Raw genomic sequence first — 21,892 nt, 5'->3', positions numbered from 1 at the left:
ATCTTACATGTTTCTTTATATAGGAAGATACATAAATATGGGGGGGGGGAGTGTTCTGGGTATATATCAATTCAGGATTTGTACAATGGCCCTAGAATGATGTTGGTGAAGCAAGCTAGAGTCAAAGGATAAATTATCTTATAATTTTAGTTCATCCCCAAATCCCACTACCCCCTGAGGAGCCAGAAGCCTTGCTTAGCCACTAAATGCCCTTGAAAAACAGAAGGCAACAAATCAGTCATTTGTCAGGCCAAACAATGGTTTTTATTTCATTTTCTCCGTGACATTTCAGCCATCAAAAAAATAAACTCTAACACATATAGATGGAAGACTTTCTACAAGTGTTACTAAGTGGGAATTTCTCTTTCGACTCCAGGATTTTGATTGGAGCATCATTTATTTTTTTTAATTAATTATCCAATAAGTTAGGAAGAAGCATGGGGGAGAGCTGGGGTGTTAAAGTGCTTTTCATTTCTGAGCTGGGATGAGGTCGTCAATACACTGGCCTTTCTCAAGGCGCTTCTCCATTTCGATCAGCAGCTTCACCCCATCAACCACCATCTGTACCAGCTCCACCTCAGAGAACCCAAGGCGGTCGGCGTTGGAGACATCAAACACGCCTCCCACAGCAGCCGTGTCAACTCCGCCTGAAGAAAACCAAACAGGAAAAGGGGATCAAATCGAGAGGCCAAGAACTCTGCATAAAACCCAAATTGGCCTTGCAGATAATAATTTATTATTTGTACCCCGTACCCATCTGACCGGCTTGTCCCAGCCACTCTGGGTGGCTTCCAACATACTGTATTTTTCCATGTATAAGACGACCCCTATTTTTTGAGCCCAAAATTAATAAATAATTGCAACATTCCTTGCATAAGACAACCCCCAATTTTAAACTAAAAAAAATATGGGGGGAAATATAGTCTTATACACGGGAAAATACAGTATATAAAAAGATAATAAAACATTAAATAGCTTCCCTATGCGTACAGGGATGCCTTCAAATGTCTTCTAGTTCCTCATGTCCTTGACCATAGGGAGCCAACTCCTAGGGGCCAAAGCCCCCACAATAAAATATTTGAGGTGGGCTGGGCCCCCACAAAGTTGATGGGCATTCCCATTCAAATGGTGTGTGTGCACTTCATCATGTGATCGATTATGCAGGGCGGGGCTTACCTAGGCCCCCACAATATTTTATTCAAGTTGGCACCCCTTCCCTTGACATCTGATGGGAGGGTGCTCAATGGGGCAGGTGCCACTACCGAGAAGACCCTGTTGCCTGGTTCCCTGTAGCTTCGCTTCCCACAATGAGGGGGCTGCTAGAAGGCGCACAGAGCTGGACCCACCACTCCCTAGGCTCCGGTTCCTTCAACCTTTTCTCACAGAGTTTCTTTCCCATATGGCTGGCAGCCATCTTTGTTTCCCTCCTTTGCTACTGATCCAGCAAGGAGGAGTGAAGTCAATGAAGCATCAAAGTCCTTGTATTGATTTATAAAGCCCTGAACAACTTGGGTCCAGGGTAGCTCAGGGAGCACCTAAACCCTAATATCCAGCTCAGTCTCCCAAGCCAGTCTGCAAATCTCCTGAGTTGGCGAGGTTTCTCTGACAGCAACAAGAAACCGTGTCTTTAGTGTCACTGCCCCGCCCCTGTGGAAAGTTTTTTCCGAAAGAGATTCAGCAGGTGCCTTCTAATCACACCTTCAAACACCTTCTGAAAACGTTTGCATGCTGCCAAAATTATGCCAGCAATTAAGAAAATATCCTTCTGTAACTGCTGAACTCTGATTTAAATTTTTTATATTGTTTCTACTGTATGGGATAATTGTTGTCAGCTGCTCAGATATCTATGAATTGTGGGATATATATACAGTGGTACCTCGGGTTAAGTACTTAATTCGTTCCGGAGGTCCGTTCTTAACCTGAAACTGTTCTTAACCTGAAGCACCACTTTAGCTAATGAAGCCTCCCGCTGCCGCCGCACAATTTCTGTTCTCACCCTGAGGTAAAGTTCTCAACCTGAGGTACTATTTCTGGGTTAGTGGAGTCTGTAACTTGAAGCGTATGTAACCCGAGGTCCTACTGTATTTATATATTCCTAAATAAACAGGGCGCTCCCTTCTCCCAACAGTCTCTCCAGAAAGAAACCATCGTCAATGGTGATGAATGACACAGAGAGGCCAACGAGATTCGATAGATGATCTCTAGCCTCTTTCTCCTAATAAAAGTCAGGAGCCTCAGTAATGGTTGTTTTAGTACCATAACCAGGCCTGAAGCCAGACAGAAATGGGTCTGTTTTTAACTTTTTAATATTCTTTTCGTTATATGTTTTTATGTGTTGTTGTAAACCACTTTGATATTTTTATATTAGCAGCATATAAAGGATAGACTGAAGGGATGAAAGACGTTCCCCACAGCCAGGCTAGTACAATAAAGCGAACAATGGGATCCAAATTTATGAATTATTTTATTGCACCGGAGGTTGTATTGCTGTGTTATTTCTAATTATTTTGACTTATGAGACTGGCTTCGGGGTGGTCCTTCAAATAAGGAGATATAAATTCCAAAACATGAGTAGCATGTTGCGGCTCTAAGAAATTTAGGAATACAGAGTCTATCTATGCCAGGCATGGCCAAACTTAGCCCTCCAGATGTTTTTGGACTACAATTCCCATCATCCCTGACCACTGGGCCTGTTAGCTAGGGATAATGGGAATTGTAGTCCCAGAACATCTGGAGGGCCAAGTTTGGCCATGCCTGATCTATGCCTTCCTGCACCAAATCCTAAAACAGATTTTTCTCCACTACATTAGGAATCAGCCTCTTAGCCATTTACAAATGGCATCCTGTAAACCTATCTAACATCACACATTTATCTCAACTTAATAACTAAGTGTTGTCTAGGGTTGCCATAAGTCCGGGAAAACCAGGACATGCCCTCTTTTTGGGAGCCAACATGCTCATCAAGGCAGATTTTTTTTTACATTTTAAAGGAAATGTCTGGATTGGGGGGAGGGTTCCTTAAATATTGGGGGGAAGCTGGGGGGGCAAGCACATGCTTTGGAGGGCGCTGTGCCCTGGAAGTGGAAGCACCACCACAGAGTGAGGCCATCACAGCAAACATCAGGTAGGAGCTGGGATCCTGCCTCTGCTCAGGCTGGCAGCAGCTCAGGCTTGCTCTGCACGCCTTGGCCACTGCCAACCCGAGCCGGGGAAAGAGGTGCATGGGTGTGGCTACGGCCCCATGCGCCTCTTTCTCGGGCTGGCAGCTGCTCAAGCTCTCCTATTTTTTGCCCTTCAAGATATGGCAACCCTAGTGTTGTCCTGATGAAATTCAAAGGGTGCCCCCACCTTGGCTGCACTGCCTAATAGGTACCTCTGCCTGACTATATACTTTTTTTTAGCACTATCAAGAGCAGAAGTGGGTAAGGCCAGATGCAGCCTCCCTTCCACTGTCTGTCAACCAGTGTTGCATTGCACCAGGCACTTTCAACTTCAAAGGTGCATGTCTGAATTCTTCCTTTCCATCGTTCTGCCTGGACACTGAGGTCCAGCGCCAAGGGCCTTCTGGCAGTTCCCTCATTGCAAGAAGCAAAGCTACAGAGAACCAGGCAGAGGGCCTTCTCGGTAGTGGCGCCCTCCCTGTGGAACACCCTCCCTTCAGATGTCACAGAGAAGAACAACTACCTGACATTTAGAAGACATCTGAAGGCAGCCCTGTTCAGGGAAGTTTTTAATGTGTGACATTTTAATGTATTTTTAATCTTTGTTGGAAGCCGCCCAGAGTGGCTGGGGAAACCCAGCCAGATGGGCGGGCTACAAATAATATATTATTATTATTATTATTATTATTATTATTATTATTATTATTATTATTATTATTAGAAATCAAACCATGGCTGGAAAGATTCCTGCAGAAAGCAGGAAGGGTGATGAACAGCAGGAATTGGCTATACTCAAGAGCTCCTGAGTAACACCAAGCCCAGCAGGGCTTGCTTTTGGTGCTGAAGGCAAGCCCTGCTTGCAAAGGAATAATCAGGAATGCATTCCAAGGCCCATTGCAATCACAGCTTTGCCATATGTTCTCTGCTGCGGCTGAGGGTTTGCAGGCCAATTCAGCACCCTGGCAAGCATCATTTGCCTGAAGGTTCCCTGTGCCTGCCCTAGAGCCTAACAGCTGGACCTGCAGGCTGGGCATAAACCTAAAGCAGCAAGAACCTGCGTTATATATATATATTTCCAAATATGGGACTACATCCAAGGGAACAGCAGTACATGGAGCAGTCGGTTTGCAAGCAGAAGGTTCCAGGTTTGATCCCAGGCATCTCCAGGGAGCTCAGGAAAAGAGTGCTGCCTGAAATCCTGGAGAGCAGCTGCCAGCCAGTGCATGTAATATGAAGCCAAATGAATCAGTTTTCTGACTTGATATAGAGCCACTTCCAATGTTTCGCTGCACCTGCGGTGTTCGCTGTAGGGTAAAGCTTTTGCCTGGTTTTTACCAATTCGTACTGAGTGTTTAAGGTACGCGGGTGGCGCTATGGGCTAAACCACAGAGCCTAGGGCTTGCCGATCAGAAGGTCGGCGGTTGGAATCCCCTCAAGGGGCTGAGCTCCCGTTGCTCGGTCCCTGCTCCTGCCAACCTAGCAGTTCGAAAGCACGTCAAAGTGAAAGTAGATAAATAGGTACCTCTCTGGCGGGAAGGTAAACGGCTTTTCCGTGCGCTGCTCTGGTTTGCCAGAAGCGGCTTAGTCATGATGGCCACATGACCCGGAAGCTGCACGCCGGCTCCCTCGGCCAATAAAGCGAGATGAGCGCCGCAACCCCAGAGTCGGTCCCGACTGGACCTACTGGTCAGGGGTCCCCTTTACCTTTTTACTGAGTGTTATAATTGGGCTATTATTGGGAAATAGTGGAAAACTAGTAAAATTTATTGGTGGGAGGAAACTGATAGAAAGCTTTGTCTTCTCCCAATGTTTGTGCTGAAGAACACCGCTCCTTTTGGGCACCTGGTGAAAAAGTGTCCCCTGCCCTGCCGTGATTGGTTTCCCTTATGGTTGTTAACACTGGATCGCAGACTGAATTGAGGTGACCCAGTCCAGGGCTGTCGGTGGGGCAGGCGCCAACAGCGGGGTGCCTGCTTGCTTCTGAGAGGGAAGAGCTGAGGGCCTTCTTGGCAGTGGCACCCACCCTGTGGAATGCCCTCCCATCAGATGTCAAGGAAATAAACACCTATCTGGTTTTCAGAAGACACCTGTACAGGGAGGTTAGCAATGTTTGAGGGCTTTTTTGTGTTTTAATATTTTGTTGGAAGCCACCCAGAGTGGCTGAAGCAACGCGGTCAGATGGGTGGCATATAAATAAAGTTATTGTCATCACCTTATCTTCCCCCTGTATGCTTAATCAGGACTCTCCCCTGCTCTCAAAGAACCCCCAGCTCCAACTGCATGAAGTGGGTTCATTGCTTTGACCCTGTCTGGCCGCCCTCAGGGTTATATCAGGGCCATTCCAAAGTGCTGGATCCGGACTCTGGATCCGGAAGAGTCCGCGACCAGAAGGAGGAAGAGTATCAGGAAGAGTGGAATAAATTTAATGATTATTTAGTTAAATTTGTTAAGTTAAACTAACTGAAAATAGCTTGCAGATACTTAATGGGTTTAGGATTTTATTTATGTTAAGTGATGAATTAATATGTTTAATTCCATAAGGTGAAGATCTAAGGATGTTAATGTTCAAGTTAAATTTCATAAAAATTGGGATTTGGAAAACCGTTAAAAGGACATGCAATGAAATTCAACCAAGGGGAAGAGAGGAAGTCACTTAACAAAGTTAATAACTGTAATTTTCAATAAGGTTATGATTTATGTTTGTTCGTCTTGTTTGTTTGTTTATAATATTGTGAAAACTAATGATTTTTTTGAAAAACAAAACAAAACAAAACAAAACAAAAGTGCTGGATCCGGCCACCAAATCAAGAGAACAGCCATACGCAGCCCTAATTTTCAACGTTCATTTTTTTAAATGCCTGCTGTGATCATTTTGCATATTTTGACGGCTTGGTCTGCGGGACAGCCTGAGTACCACTTGCTCTTGCCAAAAGAGCAAGGAGTAAATTTGATATAAAGCCCCAAGCCCAGGCTTTGGGTTCCTCACCTGTGCCCCGTTTCTGCAGCCTCAGCTTCTTCAGGATGTCGCCAAATTTCTCGTGCTTGCCAAGGTGGGGTAGCTTAATGTGCACTCCGGCACGGAGCCCTGTCCCGAGGTTGGATGGACAGGTCAGGATGTAGCCCAGGTGAGGGTTCCACATGAATTCGTAGTTTTTGGATTTGAAGAGGTTTTCAATCTAGGTGTGTCAGGGGTGGGGGGGAAAGACAAGGCCATTATGAAGAAACACCTTCCTCTCGCAAGATTAAGGAGCTACAAGGCCCCTTCATGGCTATAATTGCAGTGTGGTAAAATTCAGTCGGCTGCAGCAGTTAGAGTGTTGGGCTAGGGACCTGAGAGACCAGGGTTCAAATCCTCACTCAGCCAGGAAGCCAGCCACAGTCTCTCAACCTGACCGAATGAGCTGTTTAGTTGCGATGATAAAAGGGAGATGAAACCAGGAGCTTATGCAGTGGCTGGGCCCAAGCTCACCCAGTGAGCTTCATGCTAAGTGGGGCTTTGAACCCTGGTCTCCCAGGTCCTAGGACTCTAACCACTACACCACATGGCCTCACAGCCTTGAGGCTTAATACAGTCCTTCAGGAGTATGTCCTCAAAAGGCAACAAAATGCCTCTTGCCTGCTAGGATGAAGAGATGGAAGAGCATGAAAACTTCTGGCTTTGATACTGCAAACTGCACCTGTTTCCCTGCCAACTTTTGCAGCTGGCTCCATTCACCACAAGCGTGCGGCCCCTGGCAGGTTGATTGTGAAGGAAAGTGGCCCTCAGGCTGAGACAGGTTCCCCACTCAATAGGTAGCTACTGCCTCACACTCGACTAACTCTTTTCTTAGAGGCAGTGACCAAATACCCAGATGATTAATGCAAGATTTGGAAACACAGAAGAGAAGCCTGCCCTCTTACCCCTTTCAGAGGGGTACACCTTAGGAACAGATTACAAAAGCCTTCCACTACGGATGTGCCTTAGAGCAGTGTTTCCCAACCTTGGGCCTCCAGCTGTTTTTGAACTACAATTCCCATCATCCCTGACCACTGGTCTTGCTAGCTAGGGATGATGGGAGTTGTAGTCCAAAAACAGCTGGAGGCCCAAGGTTGGGAAACACTGCCTTAGAGCATCTATTTGAGCCAACCAGGTTGCTGTGTACATGCAGGCAACCGCGAAGAGCACCGTGTTTCCATCTGAAGAGGACAGCTTTAAGCATGCAGGGTTGCCTGCGTTCCAGTGCTCTCCAGAAATTTCAGAGACAGGCCTTCCCCCCTGGGAGCACATGGCCAAGGTCAATTGCCCGAGACTTCTCATTCCTCCAGATACGAAGGTAAGAAGCACTCCAGCGCAGGCACAGGGCCTCTGCTGCCAGAACGCAGCTGCATTCTCTTCTCACTGCGCCACCACCTCTGCCTGAACTGGGAATTCGCAAAGCCACACTCTGCTGCATTGAGTTTAGAGCCGACACTTAGGTCAGCACTTTTGAGCTCTGCAGAGAAGGTTGCACCACATCAAAACACGAACACACACACACACAGGGAGGGAGGGAGGGAGGGAGGGAGGGAGGGAGGGAGGGAGGGAGGGAGGGAGGGAGGGAGAAGACTTCCACTTGCTTCGACACACACTTATATTTACCTGCGTTAGCCCAGTACAGAAGCGGGTGAAAACTTCCTTCATATTTCCACCTTTCTGCATAGAAATAACTCTAAGGTGATCTTCCTCATTGATCCACACAAGGAATGTCTTGTTGTCGTTGTGCCTGAAGGACACAAGGCAGGGACGGCGTTGAGAGCTATTCCTTTAACCTTTCCTTGAGCCACAGATCTAAGATTAGCTAGCCACATTTTTAAACCTTGCTCCGTATGTAGTTGTAGCTTTCGAGATATCTTCCACAGATGCTTTCTGTGCCCACGGTGACTTTGCAGAAGCCCACCCCCCTCTTAGATGGCCATCAAAACTACCCCAGGGCATTTTGAGCTTTCTGCCTTCAACCAAATGTTACGCACACCACAGATTGACTGTTTTAGCTTTCAGCTGAACAAGAAAACCTTGGAAATGTAGGGATCCAAGACTTTTGGGTTTCTACAAAGCAACAACTCAGGGTTGTGCAGTGGGTAACACAATGCACTCAAAACCTGGAGATCTGCATTTGGATCCCAAGTAGGGAGCCCTGGCAAATCGCCATTTCTCAGCCTATTCTACTTCAGTTTGTTGCAAGGATAAAATGGGATTGGACCAAGATCCTGAGTTTGATCCCATTGGCAGACAGATCCCACAACTGGAACTCTGCTAACTTATCATTCCCACCAGTAGAAGACAGTGGGGGGAAGCAACTATCAAAATCTCCCCTTGTCCCTAGAGTTTATTGTGCCCCCCCCCCAAAAAAAACCCTGCTCTAGAGATTTGGGGGCACAGCATGAGATGCAGCACAGGGAACTTTTGGGAAATTCTGCCAGTAGGAACATCTACTGGATCTTAGTTCCATCCATGAATGGAAGCCTAGTTAGGATCCAATCCATGGGGTGTTAGGGTTTGAAGGTGCCTTGCAAATAAACTCCTCCTCAATGATAATTTTCTTTATCTTTTTTCTTAATTTCTTTTTTTTACTCCTTTAATATTTTTATCTCTAATTTTTCCCCCACTTTGTTTTTGCTGCTACTTTACTATGTTTCTTTGCGTTGTTGTTTTGTTATTGTCTACTCAGTGTTAAACCACAGAGCCTAAGACTTGCTGATCAGAAGGTCGGCGGTTCGAATCCCCATGACGGGTGAGCTCCCATTGCTCAGTCCCTGCTCCTGCCAACCTAGCAGTTCGAAAGCATGTCAAAGTGCAAGTAGATAAATAGGTACCACTCCGGCGGGAAGGTAAACGGCATTTCCGTGTGCTGCTCTGGTTCGCCAGAAGCGGCTTAGTCATGCTGGCCACATGACCCTGAAGCTGTATGCTGGCTCCCTCGGCCAATAAAGCGAGATGAGCGCCACAACCCCAGAGTTGGTCATGACTGGACCTAATGGTCAGGGGTCCCTTTACCTTTACTCAGTGTTTATGAGAGGTTTTGCATACAGGTGAAGGTGAAGGAAGCTTGGTGAAGGACCCTGTGTGAGAGGCAGGATGGAAGAAGAAAGGGAAGCTCATGGGTGAGAGCTGGGAGGGTTCACCATTTTCGGTGTGGGACAAGTTAAGATCTACCTGTGAGAGAGGACTTTGCATACTTCTCCGTCTCTCGTTTAGATCAGTTGGTTTTTTACTGGATTGTATTATGAAAGGCTGTAATAAAACCTTACTGAAAGATGTTCAGTGCCTGCAATAGTCACTGGCATTCTGCTTTTGAAATCCTCAATTCCTAGCTCAATTCCCAAATCTTTGCTTTGGGACAAGTTCAGACTTCCATATATTCTTGCCAAGACATGGCTGTGCCATTTAAAGCTCTCATCCTCTTATGTATAGCAACCCTAAATCATACCGGAGGGGGATGCCCACGTCTATAATCCAGGCTACTTGGAGAAGTGAGCAATGCTAGATTTATTTGCATAGCAAGGATTCATTCCCATCCCAGAACTGGCACTCCCTGGCGCATGACTTGGCTTGCTCCCAAGACAAAATTCACACACTACAACTGAATATCAGGGCAATCTAGGGAACGCTTCACGTTGCCTTTATTCTTTGAGGCCAAGCTAAGATCCTGGAAAAGATCTTTGAGGCTAAGCTAAGATCCTGGAAGAGGATATCATTTCTCTGGGAACAGCTGCTCGATAATAGGTCGTGAAACTGTTTTATCAGAAGAGCAGTCGATATCAACACCTCCCTTGGAATCAGCCTTACAGGATGGTGGCTAACCTGTGGCCCTCTAGAAGTTGCTAAAATTCCCATCAGCCCTGGTCAGCATGTCCAGTGGTCAGAGTTGTTATCCAAAACATCTGGAGGGCACCAGGTTGACAAAGGCTGCCCCCTAAGGCCATTTTACACTGGAAGCAATTGCTTTTTAATCATGGCTCAAAAGGTCTTAATTCTCCTATTTACTGACCAGGGCTTGTTCCTCCTGTCCGTTGAAGACATGCAAGACCAGAATCTACCTACACATATTAGGTGCTGCCAGCCAAGACAATATCAGCACCCCCCATTTCCTTCCTTCCGTCATTTTTCTTAAGGGTTGCCTCTACTGGGCGTTACTCACCAGATGCCCCGGCCATCAGGCCAGTCACGTGCCATTCCGGAGGCTAAGAGCAGAGGAGAGACCGGCTTGTCAAAGAGGAAGTGGTCATCAATGAGCTGCTGCTGTTCCGCATCCGTCATGTTTTTCAGAGCATAGTACCTCCCGTTCAGGTCCCCTTCCAGGCTAGCCAAAGCTGGAAAAAGCAAGAGAGAGGCTTGCAGAATTACTGCTGGGGGTTTTTTGGTGTGTGTTTTTACAGAAAACGAGTTAACACGTCACAATCTTTAAGGGAATGCAAACAACGTTCTTATTTTGATTATACATGTGCGCATCATAAAGGAAGCTAGGACTCGAACCAATGGCTTCAATTTACAAAAAAAGAGATCCCAACTAAACATCAGGAAGAACTTTCTGATAGTAAGAGCTGTTTGACAGCGGAACGGTCTCCCTCGGGAGGTTGCAGACTCTCCTTCCTTGGAGGTTTTTAAGCAGAGATTGGATGGCCATCTGTTGTGAATGCTTTTGCCAAGATTCCTGCATTGCAGGGGGTTGGTCTAGATGACCCCTGGGTCCCAAAGCTAAGATTCGATTCGTGTGGCTCCCCTCCCCTATCCTGCAAACTGCTGTTTGTTGAAGGTGGTGATCATTGTAGCTCCACTAAGGGCAAACTGCAATTCCGAGGATTCTCTGGGTGAAGTCATGTGCTTCAAATGCATGCTGCAGACATGACCTCAGCATACCAAGATGGCAGCAAATCCAAGCTTAGCATGGCAACTCAGGTGTGCTTATATATAATTTTTTAATTCTCCACCAGCTTAGCTGGCAATTTCCCCAGGTAGTCAGTGATGGGGGAAGAGAAAAAAAGGAATCTAAGCCCACTATTCATAACCCTTTCGTTGTCCTATTAAGTTGTCGGATACCAAGGAGCAACGCTTGCTTATCTGCGGCCAGGTATGCTTTTCCATACCTGGGAGGAGCCAAGGCTTATTATGCAAGCATGGGAAAGAACACAGAACTCCTCCAGTTTCCTGCCGCAGGTGTGGCTTGTCTGGCTGTGTGCTTGCCTTTATTGCACAATAAACTTCCTCTTCCACATTTCACCTTTTGGAGACAACAATGCAGTCCTTTTTGTCTTTTAAAGAGGTGCTATGGAACAGAGGTGCCAGCTTCCCAAACGCTGCCAAGAACCTAAACTGGGGGGGGGGGGGAGGGCGCACCCAGAGAGGATTCAGTCCCAAGCGCCTTGTTTAACTGTAACTCATATGTCATCGTATACAAGGCTTGAATGATTCATGCGTTTTGCATTCTTCCTCGGCCCACGTGATCAGGTTACGTTCAGGGCTACGGGCTAGAGTCTCTGCTCACTGCTTTTTTTTGCAGCATGCAAATGCCAGAACCTTTTACCTTCCACGGACAGCTTCTCGATAGCACGCCTCTCTCCTCGGCTGCAATGAGGCGGAAGGCAGAAGCCACGGATGCTCCTACCAGTTCGGACACGTGAGCTCAGGACGTAGTTAGGATCCAGGTCATCGCCACCCTGCAAGATACAGGAAGGAACGTCTTAGAACCAACCCCGGCACAACCGCAGACAAGGCTGTCCTGTCCAGCATTTAATGAGTGCAACAACCCAGGAATTAAAACACAAGTCATTCGGCGAAGCTTCTGTGCTGAAACTTTAATGGCCTGCCTCACAGCCATGCATTATAGATGGTGCAGATGCATTTCCCAGCCAGCAGATCACAAGTTCTCAGCTGCCACGATATATATATATATATATATATATATATATATTCTAGTCCAACCCCCTGCAATGCAGGAATAAAGATGCAGTTGTCCCATGTGGGGATTGAACCTGCAACCTTGGTGTTATCAGCACCATGCATGCTCTAGCCAACTGAGCTACCCAGATGATGGTGCAGCCACAACATTTCAAGCACAGCCAGCATCTAGATCAGGGTTTCCCAAACTTGGGTCTCCAGCTGTTTGGGGACTGCAATTCCCATCATCCCCGACCACTGGGTCCTGCTAGCTAGGGATGATGGGAGTTGTAGTCCCACAACAGCTAGAAACCCAAGTTTGGGTTGATCTAAATTAAAAGCGCTGGTCCTGGAGTTCTGCAGAAAGCAGCATTTTGTCATCCACACACAGAGAAGTGCAAAGTAATCCCTGAAGGGGAGAAGTCATAGTTACATGACTCGTGTCCATATTAAGAGACAGGACGTTGGCCATAAATGGCAGACTTGCCAAAGAGAATGCTCTTGGGATTACAATATTAATAAGGCAGTTTGCTGCTATTATTAATTAATTATTATTATTATTAAGATAATACACAAGATATCAGGGTGGTTCACGTGATAAAATACAAGTTTCAGTTCCATCGTTGGTATTGTTGACACACCAACTGACAGAAATTCCAGGTTTTCAGATCTCTCCCAGCGCTACCTAGAGGAGCTGGGGATTCCACCTGGGGCCTTTTGCATTCCAGGCAGGTGTCCTGCCCCTGCTCCACAGCCCTCCCGATTGTTGGGTGTGGTCAAGGAGGGAAAGCGGCAAGATTCAGTTTGTCCGTGAGACCAGCCCACCTAGCAATCCTAGGAAGTGGCTACAATTTAAATTAAATAAGCTCTGGCCACATCGACACCATCCCTTCCAAGCAGATTCATCCCACTTCAACAGCCATGGTTCCCTCGCTGCAACCTCAAGAACCCTTGGAATTGCCATTTATTACTCACAGAGTAACAATTCCCAGCACCTTTAACAAACTCCAGTTCCCTGGATTTGTTGGGGAAAGCCCTGACTGCTGAAGTAGTATAAATGTGTTTTTTATATACAGTGGTACCTCAGGCTAAGTACTTAATTCGTTCCAGAGGTCCATTCTTAACCTGAAACTGTTCTTAACCTGAAGCACCACTTGAGCTAATGGGGCCTCCTGCTGCCGCCGCGCTGCTGGAGCACAATTTCTGTTCTCATCCTGAAGCAAAGTTCTTAACCTGAAGCATTATTTCTGGGTTAGCGGAGTCTGTAACCTGAAGTGTATGTAACCTGAAGCGTATGTAACCTGAGGTAACACTGTATATGGTGTGGACGGGACCATAGATTTAGTGTGCGGGTGTTTATGTGCACACACAGAACATTAAACGGGAAAGAAGTTACCTTCCAAACTCACAGAAAGACTGCTTGCTGGTCAAATCCAGCTAGTAGCTCGCTCAGGTTAGGACTTAGGGGCTGAGATCCCGGGCCCCACACAGCAGAATGAGACCCCCAGCACAGCAAGTCAAGCCTACCGCATTCGGAAGTAACACAGCTTACCAGAGGGGGGCCCCATAAGCTCATTACAACCCAACCGTCCAAGATTACCTAACGGCACCACTAAAACCAACAGCCATCAACGTGATCTAGGGCTCATTCAATCCCAGTATCCCTGGCTGTGTGAATGGATAGATCAGTGGTTCTCAGCATTGGTGTGGGGGAGGAAGATCCAAGGACAATCTATTATATTTTGGGAATGATTCCTGATCATACGTAGCCGCATTGTTTTATACTTCCTGGATGTCCTGTAACCATGTTATAAAATAGTTGTGTTCCGTGCCGTAAATCAAGCACTGCTAAGAGTTGTTCCTTTTTGTTTTCCAATAAAAATATAATTGTGTGGCATGAGCAATTTTTACTTCTGAAAGTGTGGCCCAGAGAAAAAAGTCTGAGCACCACAGCTATAGAAAGATCTGTTTTCTCAGCCACATATAGCACTATCAGTTTTATGCAGACGATCAAAATATTGCTGGCTACTCTATTCCTTTCTTAGGAATTGTTCTTCCTTCCAAGCTTCACACTGGGGAGAGTGGGGCACAGAGGGAGGAGGGGTTAACTTTGCAGAAGCAGCAGAGAAGCAAAGGGGAGAGAGTAATCCTGCACCAATCTCATTCAGAGGCACCATATGCCTGCTTTAAGAGGAACATGTCCCACCAGAATTGCTCCAAGAAGCAATAGCCACCAGGCAATCACAGTAAGCACCCATCTACAGATGGCGTTTGCCCCCCTACACACAACCAAGCTTAATAAATTCTCATTATCTATGTCTGCATATATGCCTGGACAGCCATTATTAGGGCTTTTTACATGGAAAGAATCACCTCTTTTAAGAAATACGGGTTTGGATCCGTCTCAGAGGCTGTGCTAACAAGCTCTTTGGGGGTTTATTACTTTCTCCCACCAGCCTTACGAGGAAGGGTTGAGGGAGGGAGGGGATATGATTGCCATCTTCAAATAGCTCAAGGGTTGTCACGTGGAAGAGGGAGCAAGCTTGTTTCCTCCTGCCCTAAGAATGGATTCGAACCAGTGGCTTCAAGTTTCAAGGAGATTCCAGCTAAGCATCAGGAAGAATTTTCTGGTGGCAAGAGCTCTTTGACAGTGGAACAGTCTCCCGTTGGGAGGTGATGGACTCTCCTTCCTTGGAGGTTTGTAAGCAGAGGTTGGTTGGACATCTGTCGTGGATGCTTTCGTTAAAATCCCTCCATTGCAGGAGGTTGGCCCCCGGTGTCCCTTCCCCAACTCTCCAAGTCTGAGTCTACTATTCTTCCAGCAGGAGCAGTGATTCTAGTCAACCCATGCAAATATCAAGGTCAAACTAAGGATGCCTTCAAGGAAGCCTGTTCCACTTTTGCAAGAGGCGGCGCCTAGGCAGGGTGTAACATTTGGCAAGTACCTATGATATTGTCCCAGGCCAAGGGAGCTTTTGCCTCCCCCCTCCAGATGTACTGAAGTCCTGTCAGCCCTGTAAGGTCAATTTAAAATGCAATTCCAACAAACCTAAAGTGGTTTTTCCTACCTGCAAGTTATCGGCATTCAGGTCCGTCTTGTGCTGGTCTGTAGGCTTGTAGCCTCCATGCCGGTCTTCAATAATGGGGTCAAAGAGTTCCTTATACACGTCGTAGCAGTCCTCATCACCGGCTACACATCCTACTGTCATAATGTAGGGGTGCCCTACAGAGGTCAAGAAGCCAGAAAAGCCAACGTTTGGATGGTGCTCGAGTCTAGTTCCAAGATACCAACAGCTTCATGCACTCAAGTCATCAGGAAGAACAAAAACAGATTTTGCATGCCATTCACTTTATAAGGTATAAGTAAAGCATGTTTCGCTGTGGTGTAAAGGTGAAGCCCAGTTCAATAAATTTTGCAGTTTGCAGACAAATGAATATGACCATCCGGAACACCAGCTTACATCAACAACAAAAATGCAATATTTTTAGAAAGCTAGTTTTAGCAAAGGTGCCTGGATAGCTGTCCCCATTCAACATTAAAGGTAAAGGGTAAAGGGACCCCTGACAGTTAGGTCCAGTTGCGGACGACTCTTATGAAATCCCAAAACCAGACTTGGACGGTCACAATTAACTGGTTTTTGTTCATTGATATTACAAAGGGTTTCTAGCTTTGGGGCACTGCCTAGTATTGAGAAAGAGCCTGGCAGATTACTGACAATGGGCAATTATCCATTGTCATTCATATTCTGAGTAGACCCATTGAAACTGAAGGACTAATTTCAATTGCATCTATTCCCCGTACGAATATAATCACCCAGTGGAAGGTTACAGCTTGGCAAGCCCCATACTGGCCTCTTCAAAGAGTCTGGCCACCATTTCTCATTTACAGGGCTTTGTATTTTCAGCATCAACATTAAAATCTGACCCAGTTAATCAAGATTCTGAAGCTAGTACACATGATGCAATTTGAAGGGGAGGGAGAACCGTCTTCCCACATAACTCTAGTTATTTTTTCTTTTCTTATTGCACCATTTAATATTGCAGGAACAAGGAGTTATGAAGGGAAGAAACTTCACATTCAAACCTCTGGAATTTTATCAAGAGAATCCTTTGGCTTCTGAAGTTTCGGCAGAAACTGCAGTAAGGACTGCAAACATTTTCTCTCCATCAGCCGGCCAAGTTTCCCAGGAAACCAAGTTCTGCACCCAGTGCTAAATCCTGTGATTCACATAATCATGGCATACATTTTAGCTTCATGCTGTGTGTGTTTATGCTGTCTGGGGGTGGGCAATCCTTTAAGGAACTAGTTCCCAATGGAGCTAACCAAGATATGTATTGCCTGGAACCAGTATAGGACCATGAAGGCCAAAAAAACCTTGTTTGGAAATGTCACACTGCTTAGATGATGCAATCGCCATTATACAAAGGTGCACACAGTTCGGGAGCCTGTCCAGTTGTTAACACAGATCTCCCCCCAAAAAATTGCAAACCTAGAGGCCACGTAGTCTAGCATCCTGTCTCCAACCTGGCTGCCCAGACATCCAAGAAATTTACAAGCAGGACGTCAAGACAGCAGCCCTCAGGCAAATGACTGGTACTCCAAGGTATACCTTGGAGGGGGGCGAGTTTTTAGGGGAAACCCAAAAGCAACATTGCTCTCCTGCTGCCATTCCCCAGCAACCAATATTCAGAGGAACTCCAGCTCTGATCCTGTACATATAGATATCGTGACTAGTAACCACGTTCCTGTCTTTTCCTAATCTCCTTTTAAAGCCATTAAGGTTAATGGCACAGGGCACTGTTTCCAAATTAGGAAGTGTGGGGTGGGGGGAAAGCAAGCCTTAAGAAACTCCATCACAAATTATGAGCTCGGCTCAGTTGCGTAACTTGTTTCATTGGAACCACATTTCTCGTAAAATTGCTGGGACGTTTCCGCAGTCACAGCCACAAACACATACACAGGGGTCAATGCCAGCCTAAGCAAAAAGCCACCGGTCCAGAGAAGAATCTCAATCAAGGCTTTTTACCGGGATTATCAACCCCAGTCTGAATGACATCATCCACGGTGCAGCCGCTAGGGGTTACTTTTTCTCTCAGTTTCTGGTACAATTCCGGGGTTAGGACCTTGGCCATATGATTGTTGTGGACGCTCAGGTCTGGGTATTCCTCATCGGCAGGCAGCTTCTGGTTATTAAAGAGGGCCATTTTATCCTTGCTAGAGAGAGAGAATGTGTGACAAAAACAAAACAAACGCAAACACGGCAGCGTTAAGACAGACAGCAAAAAAGGTCACCAAGATCTGCTCCCCTTTAATTTGCCAAAGAAGTGCCACGGAAGACAACCAAGGAAGGGATATTTTTTATATCTATAAAACAGCCTCAGTTTTAAGAACTTGGGTTAAAAAGAAAAATTCTTCTTGTGCAGCAGTTTGCATATTTAGCAGGGTATTTGCATAGGGATTTGCTGGGTGACCGTGGAGGCCATTGCATGTAATGACCGGATTTATATTCCTTGAATAAAGGTTTTGGGTGGTCAAGGGCTTTTGCACCAATACGCAAGGCTTTTTAAAGTAGCCAGGCCTTTTGGAGGCTTCAAGATTGAATCCCCTTCCAGATGCCATTTCAAAGCAGCACTTCCTCGTTAATGGAGGGAGAACAGATCCGGATCAAAGCAGGTGTCCATTATTATTTTTTTACCTGGGTTGTCCACCCCAGTTTGAATCACATCATCCACGGTGCAGCCGCTAGCAGTCTTTTTGTCCCTCAGCTTGGCATACAATTCCAAGGTCAACACTTTAGCCATATGGTTGTTGTGGACACTCAGATCGGGATATTCATCCTCTGCAGAGTACTTGCACTTCAGGAGGTTGTGGCTGTTTGAGAATGGCATGGCTGGCACCTGACTGGCTAGGGGAGAAGGAGAAGAAGAAGAGAGCGTGTTGCCATCACCTCGCCTCTTCCCGCAGGGCACTGGCTTAGCAGTCGCTCTCCGGAAGGAGGCTGGGCCACGGAGCAAGGTCACCTTGCCGCCTGCCCTACCTGCCCATTCAAACACCCTGCCTGCCTGGCACCTGCCCTCCTGGAGGAATGCCAGGGACTTGGCAAACATGGCTCAGTCCCGTCCCCCGTCCCCGGCTCCCTCTCCTGCTGGCACAGGTCGCCTCCAGGGCCAGCGCAAGAGAGGGGAAGCCGTCGCTAAGAGATTTGCCCAAGGTCAAGGCGCTGCATCGGTGGCAGCGCCAGGAATAGAAAACAAGCCGCCCAAGCGCTTCCTCCAGGAGCTTTTAAAGAGCTTGGCTACCGAGCGCCTCCCTTCCTTTCCTCGGTCCCAAGGGGTGACCTTCAAGGCCGGAGAGGAGGAGACTTCTTTTGCAGCGAGGCAGAAGAGGCGATCTCCTCGCTAGCAAAATTACGCGCGCACTAAAAGGTGCCTAGTTTCGCTTGCAGAGAGAGAGAGATCCAGGCTCCGGGGAGAGGCTTGCAAAGCGAGCGAGAGCAGCCCAGCCTCTTCTTGCGCCCCAGGCCCCGGCTCGCCTCTCTTTTGCAAGAGTAGAAAAGCCGGTCCGGGATGCGCAGCGTTTGGCGCACAGCAAGCCAGCAAGGCGGGAAAGGGGGCGAGGAAATCCGGCCGACGCTTCTCGGCCGCGCGCTAGGAAGCGCTTTGGCGAGGAGCAGGTGGCACGGGCTGCCTGCTGCTGGTGCATCTCGGAGAGCGCAGGGAAGCCGAGCGCCTCCCGCCCCTTGGAGCAAGCAGGCAGGCAGGCAGGGCGCGGGCTCGAGGCGCCCAGGGCGCACGGCCGCGCTCTCGCCGCCCCGCCCCGCCCCGCCCGCCGCGATGCAGCCGGCTCCTTCTGCCTTGCTCGAGGCTCGGGGGCAGCCCGGAGAACCGCGGACCAAGACCCAAGACCCGCGTTTTGGAGAGGGGCGGCTGGCTGGCTGCAGCTCGTAAGTCGGCAGCGCCACGGCTCGGGGGAGGAAGACGCGGCGAGCGCGCCCAGATTCCTGGAGCTTCTCTACAGCGCCTGACTCTTTCTCTCTCTCCACTCTCAAGGGGTGTAGTTCTGCTCCGCAGGACCGATACAGATATTTTCTAATATCCCCCTTTACAAAAAAAAAGTCCTCATTCGCTACAAGGGCTCTCTTTCTTCTCCTCTCGATCGCTTAGCTCGGGAGGCAAATAATGGAAAATGAAACAGTCCCCATTATATAACGCATTCCTCTGCCTGCTTTGGAGACCTCAGCGAGGGATGAATGGATGCGAATACCCTGCTAAATATCAGCTGAGCCGGACTGAGGCGTCCTAGCAATACACCTGCAGCAGAAGAATTTAAATTTTTTAAAGCGAGGCATCCAATGTTTGAAGCATCTCTGTTTCCTGGTTATGGTGGACGCATTCCTAGCTCTGAGCTGCGTCCTCTCCCCCACCCCGCGCCTTAGAATAAAATCTAGCATCTTCGTTCCCTTCCAAGCCCAAGAAGCGTACAAACGCGCATCTTGGGGCAACCCCACCCCCCCGCCCCCCCCAAAAAGCTTTCTTTATCCCTATGCAATTTCTTGGCTGCTTTTCCCTAAAAAGGAAAACAACAGCCGCCGCCGCCACCCGATCTCCTTTTCCTCCCAGCCTGCATCTCTAAGCGGAGTCTCATTCCATTGCTAAAGAGGACCGCTGCTGCTGCTGCTGCTGCTCCTCCGCCTGGTCTCCAAAAACTTACCGAGGGCTTCAAAGACGAGAAAAGGCAAAGCGCTTGTTCCCTTTGCCTCTTACAACCCTACAGCTCTCCCAGAAAGACCTGCCGGGAATGGAACCTGGCCCCCACCTTCCCATCACTTTTATAGATACCCAGAGCACGCTGCCTATTGGCTAGTATTTATATTCCATTCATTCCATTGGATCCCGGCTCTCGAGGAGGGGTGAGCTCACTCCGTCTTTTCTTGCCTATTATCGCTCCCCCAGTTTGCTGTCCAGCCTCCCCAGTCAGATTGGGGAGGCGCGGGGCGGGGGGGGGGGCGGGGAGCGGCGGAGGTTGAAAGAGAAAGTGATGGAGCCCCGGACTTTAGAACTCTCTGACAGGCTAAAGCAAAAGACCTTCAGAGCAAAGGAAAGTTCCTCGGGGACATGGGCTGAGGAGATGGGATTCAGGCTGCAGTCCTATATACCCTTGACTTTGGAGGACGGCGTCCCCGTCCCCCGTCCCCCGTCCCCCCACCCGAAAAGCAGGGCGGAAAAAAGAAGATGTAAATAAAGTTAAACTGATGCATCATTGAGAGTAAGCCCATCTGGATGCAATGGAACTTGCATCTGAGTAAACTTGCAGCATCATTGGACGTCACAAATGTATTTTCTTAATACTGCTTAATATTCTGTTGCCAGGTACATTCCAGTTTGTGCCAAGGTTTTCAAATTCCTAGCTCTTTGGGGAAACGTGACGACATATATATTTTTAATGCACTGAAATACAAACAAGATCTGTCAGGGATCTGTTGCTGGCCAGACCTGAGAGTCATGTGAGCGATTTGCTGCCTTTCTCTGTAAACTTCACAGAAGTAACCGAGAATGCCCTGGGCTGCAAACCCGACTGCATTGTGCCTCTGCTTGGCATTTGCAGGCCCAGCCCGGGTAAGTCTACTTAGGAGTAAGTGCCACACCAATTTCCATAGGGCTTATGCCCAGGTCAGTCCTTATGCATAGGACCGCAGCTTTTAAATCTACCAAAGAAAGAAGGTTTTTTTAAATTACTTTTTTACAGTATGATTCAAAAGCTGGTTTAATTTTTAATTTGTTGCTGCTCATCACAGAATTGCGTGAGAAATGCAGAAATGCCTCTTATTTGTGTTCTCTTTCGGTTCTGGTGTGGTGTGTGAGCCGATGAGACATTTCCTGTGCCTATAAGGGTTTGGACAGAAAATGAAATTCCCCCAGATGCAGCGAGATGTGGTTGAGGACTCAGATCTTGAAGGGCAGAAAGAATTTCAGCAGGTGCAGCTGAGGCCTGGTCAGCAAATAATTTTTTAACAGGGGCCTTATTGGGAAAGGACTCTTTAAGACAAAGGGTTTTTTAACCCCTTCCATTCCATGTGAAAAGCAACCTTCAGTAGGATTTTTCCATTCTCTGCATCAACTGACAATATTTCTTTTGCAGTTTCTCCAACAGGAGAAGAATTTGCATGTCCCTTTTCCCGTGTGTGAGGCCTGGTCATAAGATGAGCCCTCCTGGACAATGTTCCATATATATTGAGAGTCAGTAAGGTGTAGTGGTTAGAGTGTCGGACTAGGACTTGGGAAACCAGGGTTCTAAATCCCCATTCAGCCATACTGACCTTGGGCCAGTCACAGTCTCCCTGCTTGACCTACCTCACAGGGTCGTTGTGAGGATAAAATGGAGAGAGGGAGAACTATGTCGGCCACCTTGAGCTCCTTGGAGAAAAAGATGGGATATAAATGTAAGATAATTATTATAATTATTATAATCTATCCCAGGATCCTGTTCCAGCCAGCTGCCTACAGGACATGAGCCTTTCAGCACTCCCAGCTCCACATCCCTTGTGTTGCCAGTCAACACGTATAAGTGAAATGGAGGTATAAAAATGGGCTCAGGGCCGGCCCTACCGTTGGGTGGAGTGAGGTGGGGCAAGGAGTGTCTGCAAAGTTTTGGAAGGCAAACCTTTGTGTGCCTTGCGGTATTCCTTGTGTACGCAACCCCTCCCCAAGCTAGCCTGCTCAGTCAATGAAAATGTCCCGCTGTCAGTGTTGCAGGAAGATTCAATTTGACTTTTGTACATGGCATGAGAAACAGTGCCGCCTTGTCCCCCTGCACAGGCAACAAAATACTGCATCTCAG

General features: G+C 47.5%; 1 protein-coding gene across 4 annotated transcripts; it reads right to left on the bottom strand.

The window, feature by feature from the left end:
* Nucleotides 1-238: 238 nt before the first annotated feature.
* Nucleotides 239-19,918, bottom strand: CKB (creatine kinase B). Of its 4 annotated transcripts, none has more exons than XM_028702900.2 (8): nt 19,766-19,918; nt 17,751-17,960; nt 15,123-15,277; nt 11,702-11,834; nt 10,319-10,490; nt 7,780-7,903; nt 6,148-6,337; nt 239-647 (listed from the first exon to the last, which is right to left on the bottom strand). In XM_028702900.2, the coding sequence occupies exons 2-8, from the start codon at nt 17,941-17,943 to the stop codon at nt 469-471; spliced, it is 1,146 nt and encodes a 381-aa protein (XP_028558733.1). In that variant the 5' UTR covers nt 17,944-17,960; nt 19,766-19,918; the 3' UTR covers nt 239-468. The 4 variants fall into 4 exon arrangements, with proteins under 4 accessions (XP_028558733.1, XP_028558886.1, XP_028558806.1 ...); XM_028703053.2 differs by lacking the exon at nt 17,751-17,960 and adding an exon at nt 17,082-17,269 and having other exon boundaries at nt 19,766-19,916; XM_028702973.2 differs by having other exon boundaries at nt 17,751-17,956; nt 19,766-19,893.
* Nucleotides 19,919-21,892: the final 1,974 nt, after the last annotated feature.

Source organism: Podarcis muralis, chromosome 1 (genome assembly GCF_964188315.1).
Source record: "Podarcis muralis chromosome 1, rPodMur119.hap1.1, whole genome shotgun sequence".
Classification (NCBI taxonomy): Eukaryota; Metazoa; Chordata; class Lepidosauria; order Squamata; family Lacertidae; genus Podarcis; species Podarcis muralis.
This window is presented reverse-complemented; position numbering and strand designations above follow the sequence as displayed.

Coding starts and splice junctions, on each gene's coding strand:
- CKB (XM_028702900.2), bottom strand. CDS start 17,943: ATGCCATTCTCAAACAGCCACAACCTCCTGAAGTGCAAGTACTCTGCA. Junction 15,278..17,750: donor AACTGGGGTGGACAACCCAG/GTAAAAAAATAA, acceptor TGACCTCTGTAG/GGCACCCCTACATTATGACA. Junction 11,835..15,122: donor TGAATGCCGATAACTTGCAG/GTAGGAAAAACC, acceptor TGTATCTTGCAG/GGTGGCGATGACCTGGATCC.